General features: G+C 41.7%; 1 protein-coding gene across 1 annotated transcript in view; it reads right to left on the reverse strand.

Moving 5' to 3' along the window:
* The window catches only part of CCDC85A (coiled-coil domain containing 85A), a 301,044-nt gene extending 294,088 nt beyond the window's left edge, over positions 1-6,956 (reverse strand). The window contains exon 1 of the mRNA XM_083175899.1: positions 6,187-6,956. Coding sequence (XP_083032025.1) covers positions 6,187-6,393 — 207 coding nt within the window. The 5' untranslated portion in view covers positions 6,394-6,956. The remainder of the gene's footprint in view (positions 1-6,186) is intronic.
* Positions 6,957-10,507: the final 3,551 nt, after the last annotated feature.

Consider the following 10,507-nt stretch of genomic DNA (forward strand, 5'->3'; position numbering starts at 1 on the left):
ATATATATATATATATATATATATATATATATATATATATATATATATATATATATATATATACATATATACATGTCCACACTTGTCGGCACTCTGATAGTACAACTGCTCCGGTGCCACTTCAAAATCAATGCAGTAATCCAATGGAAAAAGCACTCTGGAGACTTGTAAAGGCAAAAAACGTCTGTATTGAGGAAACTTTAACGTTTTCAGGACCTCAGTCCCGTCATCAGAAAATGTGCTGTAGGATTTTCTGATGACGGGACTGAGGTCCTGAAAACGTTAAAGTTTCCTCAATACAGACGTTTTTTGCCTTTACAAGTCTCCAGAGTGCTTTTTCCATTGGATTACTATATATATATATATATATATATATATATATATATATATATATATATATATATATATATATATATATATATATATATATATATATATATATATATATATATATATATATATATATATATATATATATTGAAATAGCCGCAATGCACACTGTGCATGTAGTGGGATGCGATGCGATGCAATTTTTAATTGTACAAGCAGCCAGATGGGTGCTTACAATGTTAAATGCACCCCCATTTTCAACGCCACCCCCCACTATCAATGCCAACCCGAAGTGTAGCGAGCGTAGCGAGCCCGCGAGGGGCGGCGTTATGCGTCCTCCGACCTTTTCATAACCCCACTATCCACGTTGGCATGTAGTTGATTTTAGATAGTGTGGCGAGCACAGCGAGCCACCGGGCCCGAAGCGTGGCAAGCGCAGCGAGCCCCGCGAGGAGACGCGGAATACATGTTAACTCATCAGCGTGCGTTAACATGTATTCTGCGTTAACATGTAATACATGAGTTAACATGTATTCCGCGTCTCCTCGCGGGGCTCGCTGCGCTTGCCACGCTTCGGGCTCGGTGGCTCACTGCGCGCGCCACACTATCTAAGGTGAACTCCACGCCGACGTGGATAGTAGGAGGACGCGTACCTCTCCCCTCACGGGCTCAATGCACTCAGCACGCTTCTGGTTGGCATTGATAGTGGGAGTGGCGTGGACAATGGGGGTGCATTTAACATTATAAGCACCCATCAGGGTTGTACAATTAAAAATCGCATCGCATTGCATGCCATTTGCTGGCATGCGATGCTGTGCGATATTTTTATTGTACATTCCGGGTCATTTACCCGATTATCGCATCGCATACCATCGCATACCTTATGTAATGGTATGCGATAGGCGCCGTGCTAGGAAACAAGTACCGCGGCATTTATGTGGCATATTTTTAATGGGAATTACGGTGGTTGGCATAATGTATAATGGGCATTACGGTGTGTGGCATAATATGTAATTGGCATTACGTTGTGCATAATCCCCTGTGCCACAAAGTCATGCGTGCACTGTTCTATTTTTATTAGGTGTTGGACTTTATTGTACTGTGGGGCATAATTTTAATAAGGGTGCTATTATGTGGTCCACAATATTATTTTCATAGGTGTGTGGGATAGGCCTTAAATTTAAAGCTTGCAGGGGGGAGCCGAACCGCTCAACACCCACCCTGGCTGTGACATATGCGGGGGGGGGGGGGGGAGAGTAAGTTCCACCACCTATCCAGGACCACTATAAGCACTGCTGCACACCAATATAAACAGTAACGTAAGCATGCATGTGTTACAGTACCTCCGCCACTATATGGCAGTTACATATACATTGCTGAGGCAGGTGAATGGATTTCTCCCTACGTGCACAGCTGCAAATGAAATTGTAGCCATGCACATGGGCAGAATTTTTCCAGTCGTGGCAGTGTGGGGAGGACGTTTACCTGATAGGCTCCGACTATATGCTAGGCTCCGACTATACGCAATCCAGCAATTAGTTCTAATCAGGCCCCAAGAATGTGAACAAACAGAAGTGAATCCTGTCCCAAACCGCATAACTGACCCTAAGGAAGGCATATAAACAATGTTTTCTCAATTTCAATTTTTTTTCTAAATATCTCAACAAGAAAATTTTGTCCCCAAAACTCTGATACTCTATGGTGCCGTGATTCTGTACATAATAACGAAGAACTTCAGATCTAAGGGTGCCCTATGGCTAAGCAGACTGGCTGTCACAGTAGCGATGTTGAAGGAAGAGTGGCTGCATGTGAATGCCATGATCGTGAGCCGCTCCTCTTGTTTCATCACTGTGGGGGCAAGCCCAGAAGAGCACTGTGACCTGCAGGCCATGCCCACAGCTTCTCTGTCTAGCATGAATAGAGGCTGTGCAAGCAGAGCAGCAAGTGACATGAGGACTATCACCTGTGCCCCCACCATGGTACACTGCTTCCTGTGGGTGCAGCAAAAATGGGACTGCCCCACAAACCATGACAGTTGGGAGGAATTATACTCTTTTATAATGTGAATCAGCTTTGGCTGTGAATGACATTTTGGCTGCTCCCTTTAGCTGAACACAATCCTTGTAATAAATAAAGTAAATGGATTTTAAACAATTACAAGTTTTCTTGTCTCAGGTCACTGACTTTCTTTATTAATTGCCCTCCATCCTTAGGACCTAATTAGCTTTCTATCTAAAGCTATTAATTCACAAATGAAACCCAGAATGTCCTTTTTGTGATCCTGCCCTAACTTTTTCAATATTAAAACATTTATTTTTCCTCCCTTGACCCAAATGATTGTTGTTCATTGTCTAATTTGTCTGTCTTGTAAAACCTCGCTGTACTGTGGGCCTGATTCAGACCTGATTGCTAAGCTGCGTATACTCACACCCTAGCTAACAGGTCAGTGTCCCCTGCCGAACGCGTCACCCGAATCCCCTCTCTAGCATGCGAGGGGATGTGTACGAGAACACATCCCCTCCCATGCGGCCAAAGGGAACAGAAAGCATTTGACGGTGACTAACCATCAAATGATTTTTCTCCACGCAGATCGCCAAATACAATGACGTCATCCGCCTGCCCTGAGCAGGCAATGCCATGCCTGTGTTCCCAGGGGAACACACAGAATTTTATGGGGATGTCCTGGGGTTCCCCTGCTGCCGCCCCACCAACCCTTAAGTGCGATTGCCTCTGCAAGTGTGCAAACCCACCACCATGGGAATGGGGCTGAATTTGTCCGATCAAGCCTGAATCAGGCTGTGTATTCTGTTCACAGCTTATTTGAGCCTCAGGGCGAGATGCACTAAGCTTCAAAGGTGATAAAATGGAGAGTGATAAACAACCAATCAGCTCATGCCTGACATTTTTCAAACACAGTCTGTGAGGTACAGTAGGCGCTGATTGGCTAACTGTTTATCTCCAATGGTGGATGGTGCACAGCGGCGATTGGTAATAGAATCGCCAGGAGCAGCTCTAATGAGGGCTGCTCTATCTGTACACATTCGATTTACTGGAATGAATTCATTATTTCCTTGCCCGCACAGTCTATTTTTTTTCCGATACAGAGAAAGGGGGAGTGCGCATCAAATCGCATGCGGATCAAAAGCGTCTTAAAAACCATTCAATTACAATACGATTTTGCTTCTATAAGCAAAATCGAATTAAAAACCTGTTAAAAACGCAGCATTTGTACACCCCTTAACACACTTGTGTTCTTGTGTTATTTATGCATGCTGGGTTATTTTTCTTTAAAGAAAACTGAAATAAAAAAGTCAAATATCTTCAAATATTCTATGCTTGAAGAACTTGGCAGTGACAAAAGATAAAGGCAACGTGATCTGGAATCACAGCGTACTGTATGCAGGTCAACTGGCTTTTGAATAATGCAAAGGGAGAAAACCTGCAATGTTAACAACTGCTGCATGCAAGGACAATAAAACAGTCCAAAAGGAACCAAATGTTATCTACTCTAACATCATAACACAATAACAAATACAATCGCCAATCACCTGTTTTTAAATGCACTGTATATAATATCACTTAATTCTTATTCGCTCGATTGCTACGCCAACTGTTTCATTAACCCTTTGAGTGCCAAGTGAATTCGCCAAAATAGGTGTGAAAATTGGCAAGCAAACATTGTTATTCCTCAGAATGACCTGCAATGCTTTACCTTATATAGGAAATATAATATTTTTTTTTTGCACATTTTGTATTTGAATTTATATAACAACTGTGAGCGAATCTGGCATATTTAGTGGATATTTTGCACATCTTCAACAGAGATGTTGGCACTCAAACGGTTAAAGATTGCTTCAATTTTATACTGCAGCTACTGTACAAGATGGTCCAAAATATACAAACTGTAGACTAATCTACATACACAGATAAAGTATTTTAAACAGGAAACTACAGTATAGTACAATGTGAGCTTAAAGTTGACGAAATTTGGTTCATAACATGAAGAATGGTTTTATAGGTGATTGTCATTTTGTGTCTTTACATCGGTTACTTGTTTCATTCTTTTTCACTCAATAAACGGTCATTAGAATGATCTTTAGAAGGAGAAGAGATCATCAAATCCCAATAATATTTGCTGATATGGAAATGACATGATTTAACCCACGTGTGTTCATCTATGTCTCCTGTCACATATTATTGCACTGAATATGTCAAGGTTAGACCTAAAGGACACAGTTCATCACGTAAATGAATTTCACTGAGCATAGCACCATTCATCTTGCTGTTAGTGTACCAGGATGACCTGCAGAACCTGCCTTTGCTCTATACTTATCTGATCGATTCTGGTTTTCCATCACAGAAGCGTGGGTGGGAATTAGGGGCGGAAGAGATGATAAAACAATATTGTGAATTTGTTTTCAGATACCACTATTTTTTAATTGTTCTCACAGTATCACTCAATATAGAACTTTAAAAGTATATATATATATATATATATATATATATATATACTGCATATATATATATATATATATATATATATATATATATACTGTGTGTGCATATATGTATAACAATAATAATAATAATAATATTTAAGTTATAATTTGATTATTATTATTTTTAATCGCCTATTCTATGTTATGTAAGAAGAACAGCAGAACTTAAAACTATTTAGTATTTGAGAATTGATACTGTCTCTGTGACAAAATCATTGACGTAGAAAGTAAAAAGTGTGTATGTACAGTACAGTAGTTGAACCAATGCTATTTCATATAAATGTGGGCATGTCACAGAGATCCTCTGATAAGATGCTGGAGTGCACTGTAGCACTGAAACGGTTACATTGTAAGTCATTACATCACTGCTATAGCAGATAGGAAGGAAGCTACTGTACTGTACCACTCAACCCCAGATAATGTTCCCTTCATGAAACTAATCTCTTTCAATATACAGTAAATCCACTTCAGAGGTTAGCACGGACAGCTTGACACCAAGATAGATAGATAGATAGATAGATAGATAGATAGATAGATAGATAGATAGATAGATAGATAGATAGATAGATAGATAGATAGATGGATATATATATATAATTGATGGATGGATGGATAGATAATTGATAGATAGATAGATAGATAGATAGATAGATAGATAGATAGATAGATAGATAGATATATGGATGGATAGATATATAATTGATGGATGGATGAATGGATAGATAATTGATGGATGGATAGATAGGTATTTTATAATATAAAGATAACAGAACAGTCTACTCTCTATCATTCTGTCCCAGTATTGTCAGTCAGCACAGACACTTGCACAGCAGCACCTAGCATCTATGCCTTGTTCTCACTCTCAGTGAAAGACGTCATCTGGTTACAGAAGGAAGCCCCATCAGACCTCCCCCTGTACTGTGCTCTAGCAATGTGCTCCTGACACATTACGTAACTGTGAGCCTGGGCTGGAAGGTGTGAGTGACACTGAAATGCTGTATTTTTAGCCTACAAGTAAACCCTTTTAACTATTTATGGCCGGCAGAGCTGGAAATTGTTCTGCTTGTTGAGCCCAACAGTAACAATGTAATGCATTACTACTTGTAAGACTCTGATCATACTATTTGTATTTAATATCACAGATAATACACAGAGCAACAGGATTTCCTTTATTTCTATAGCACCTGCATGCTCTACAGTACAGTACACTGTAAGGTTATTATACAAGAGAACACCTACAGTAGATAGATAGATAGATAGATAGATAGATAGATAGATAGATAGATAGATAGATAGATAGATACTGTAGACAGACAGATGGATAGATGATCTTATAGCACTGCTTTGCTGCCCTTACCTTCAGCCCTCTGATCTCCCCCAGATGCAGCTGCAGTCTCCTGTTCACCTCCCGGATCAGGTTGCTGTGGTCCAGCATAGCACTCATCTTGTCAGCCTCTGCCCTGCGGAGCCGGACGATCAGCTCCTCCTTAGTGCACCTCATCAGCTCCTCATCAGACACCTTGGCCAGGTCTTCCGTACAACTTTCCCCAGCAGCCTTGGACATGTTTGCTCTCCTTGCACTTTTTATCCACTTCTATTTTTTAAACCACTGATGCGACTTCCGAGTGTGTCCCCTGTTACCAGTTATTCTAGAGCAAGGGGATGATTGTCTTTAGCAAAGACAAGCCAATTCTTCAGCGACTTCTGCACCTTGCAAAAAATCAAACAGGAATGGAAAGATCCTCCTAAGAAAGTCATTCTTTCCCACAGCCATTCTACTCAGGGAATGCCGCTGGTGTTCCTTCAATTCTTCTCTTGGGGAAAGATAAAGCCATTAAGCACTAGACCAAAACCCTGCTATACTATAGTGATCAGATAAGCAGCTAGTGAGAAGCTGTATGTACTTCAAAGCATTGGCAGGCTTCTCTCATGTCCTCATGGCACTAGCCTTACTGCAGCAGAATGAATGAGAGTATGCAGATGCAGCTGTAGGCATGCCTGTGTGCCTCCTCTCCACTGGGCTGCAGGGGGGATACTTGGGACTTAGGAAAGAGTTCCATTGCCTGCAGCAGACACAAGACACTCTGGGCTGCTGCTGCTAATACAGCACTAGTGAGCTGAACAACCTTTCCCTTTCTTCTTCTTACTGAGAAATTACCAGTCTACGCCCGGATGTAAGTTTGCTTGCGCCACCTGCTGGCTGTGTTGAATTATTTTTCTTTAAAAACTAATTAAACTGTTATTAACAAGAAAGAATATAGATGATGATTATCACATTACTCAGAGAGTATTAAAAGTATTATCAGAGCAATAGTTTACAATTTAACTACATCCTATATAAAGACACAGGATGTAGATCTATCTATATATATATACGTAGATGGTAGCTAGATAGATTATAAATATAGTATTTAGCAATAATTAAAACAGTTGCTTAATAAGATTCTGTAGTTTAGGAGGGTATTTATCAAAGCATGCAGAAGTAGAGAGGATAGAAATTAATCAGCTTCTAACTCACATGTTATAGCAGGGTTGCCGATTCTCCCGAAATGGCCAGGAGTCTCCTGAAAATCAGGCCCCCCTCCCGACCCCCCGGAAGGGTGGGCAACCCTCCCAGATTCAGGGGACCCCCCTGCGCCCCGGATCGCGGCATTAAAATGCCGCAGTCCTCGGGTCTCAGATGAGGGGGCGGAGCTAAAATGACACAATTGCGTCATTTTAGCCCCGCCCCCTCCACGGAGATCCGTGAATTCGGCAGTTTGACATCATGGGGGTGGGGATTAGTGACGTCACACTTAAGTCCTGCCCCCTGAGTGTCTGCTGGAACTCTCCCGGAGAGGAGAATTATAAAGTCGGCAACCCTGTGTTATAGACCACATCAAAAATTACATTTTGGAGCAGATTCAGTGGCGTAACTCTAGGAGGCAGTGGAGTCAACTGCTGCCGGACACCTGCTCCCAAGGGGTTCTTCTTCTCCCTTGTGAGTTTGAATCAGTTTCGTTCGTCCACCCACCTATTTTTAGTATGTTAACTCTTATGAGTAGGGTCCTCCTTCCTTACGTACTCACCCTACCTCTTTACCTCACCTGTTCTTCCCTTCCTCTACTTCATCTTCAGTCTCCTCGACAATTTTGACACCTACTTCTGAACTGATGCTGATTTTAGTTCTACCAGCTATACCCCTATTCATACTGTATTTTTCAACACACCCTGTACGTTACCTTGTAATTTGTTTTTTGTTTGCTATGTACGGCGCTGCGGACACTTTGCGGCGCCTTATAAATAAAAGTACTACTACTACTATAAAGCCACCATCGATATTGCTTCTTAAGCTTACTCCTCCTCTTACCAGGATAATAACACACCTAACACTCTTTATTGTAAACATAATTTTTGCAAGTGTCACACCCAGGGTTGCCGACCCTCCCGGAATTACCGTGAGTCTCCCGAAAATCGGGTTCCCCTCCCGGCCCCCCGGAAGGGTATGCAACCCTCCCGTAATCAGGGGGACCCCCACTGAGCCCCCCGATCGTGGCATTAAAATTCCGCAATCCGCGGGTCTCAGAGGAGGGGGCGGAGCTAAAATGACAAACTCGTGTAATTTTAGCCCCACCCCCTCCATGGAGATCAGTGATTTCGACTATTTCCCGTAATGGGAGCAGGGCTTAATGACGTCACAGTTAAGCCCCGCTGATACATTTTTGAGGCGGAGAAACGCGTAGAGAGGTCAGAGGGGACATCTTTTGGCTACAAACAGACACCTTACAAATTGATCTTGGATATGACCGTGTAATAGGGACTGCACCAACGGTCGGAGACAACATACGGTATCTATAAAGCCCTAAGGCAGGGGTTCCCAATCTTTTTTGAATCACGGCACCCTAGAGTATCAGAATTTTTTTCACGGCCCCCCTAAAATTAATTAGATTGGGTTTATATGTGATTCTTAGGGTCAGTTATGTGGGATAGGGCAGGATTTGCTTCTGTTTGTAACATTTTATGATTGGCAGCCACCAGCACTGGTCTTGCTCATAAATAATTAACCATAAATAATTTGAGTTGGTCCTTAACCACCAACCCAGGGCACCCCTGCATGTGTCCCGAGGCACCCCAGGGAGCCACGGCACACAGTTTGGGAACCACTGCCCTAAGGAATATCCCATCATTGCCTCAAGACTGGAGATTAACTTAAGTGTATTCTATAACCTTGCATGTGCACATCAAGTTAGGATTCTTGATTTATAACTAACCTAATTTCTGGCTACAATTAACAAAGTTTCTGCAGGCATATAATGAATCACTAACTAGTTTTGGAGAGATGGGAATGGACTAATAAGTTCTATATATGTTGTGAGTCTTGTCTGTCTATTGTTGGCCATAGTACTGTATAATTTTTTAATAAATATATTCTTATTATTCAGCACAGCGCTGTTCCATATTTCTTTTTTCTTTTTGCTTGGTCCATATTAAGGGGTTTGAGGTAATTTCCCCTTTTGGTACAGCTGCAGTGCAGAATATTTTAATCAGCTCTCATTATCACCTTTGTTCCTTTTACCTTACTGATGGAGCTATTTGTACCTACATAGGAAGTATATGAAGTTACTACACTACATAGCTCTGCCTAATAGTCATGGTTTTTAACAATAGTACATAGTTTAAATACAACAAGTACATAAACAATCTTTGGTTGCAGTGTCATTTGTTATAATGTCGTTTGAAATATCTGCATGCCCAAATGTACAAATATAAATCGAGAGACACCAAGAGAGAAAATAAAAAAAGTAAAACGAATGTATTGTAGAGAAAGAGAAGAAAGAAAAGAGACGGGGGGGGGGGGGGGGGGGGGGTTGAAGGGGGAATACTCCGGATCGCTCTGAGTGGGAATATGGCAAGTATACCACATACATATAGGCCACAGAGAAAAGATAAATAAATAAGAGAGTAATAAAGAGTAGTAGGACATAGGGAGGGGGGGTCCTTAAACAATTGGGATGCCATGACATCTTTATAGGTATCTTTCAAGTATCCCTGAACTGGGTGTATCTATCGTCCACTGAGGACAGCATATCATCCATGTCCATGTAGAAGTCTATTTTCTTGAACCAGTCCTTAATTGTTGGGGGAGAGGAGGAGCACTATCTCACTGGTATGATCGATTTACCGGCACAATAGTACGGGTTGGAATCATTTGGTCTACAGCATGATGGTCTACAGTCATTAGGTCGACACCATTAGGTCGACATGGGAAAAGGTAGACATAGGAAAAGGTTGACATGGTTCTAGGTGGAAAGGTCATTAGTTCGACAGGTCGTTAGTTCGGCAGGTCATCAGTTCGACAATGTTTAGGTCGACAGTCAAAAGGTCAACATGGGGGTTTTCACTGTTTTTTTACCTGAATGTCAACACAGTCGACATGGACACAGTTTAAAGTGTGCCCCAATGCTTCGGGCACTATTTTATTCTCCCACCACGCCCTAGTGGATGGTAGGGCATGAAATGCCACCTGTCAGCACGTCAGCTCAAAAAACAGTGAAAACCCGACCTTTTGACTGTCGACAATGTCAAACTAATGACCTGTCGAACTAACGACCTGTCAAACTAATGACCTTTTGACCTAGAACCATGTCGACCTTTTCCCATGTCGACCTAATGGTGTCGAACTAATGACTGTCGACCAT

Source organism: Crinia signifera, chromosome 3 (assembly GCF_055691185.1).
Source record: "Crinia signifera chromosome 3, ASM5569118v1, whole genome shotgun sequence".
NCBI lineage: Eukaryota > Metazoa > Chordata > Amphibia > Anura > Myobatrachidae > Crinia > Crinia signifera.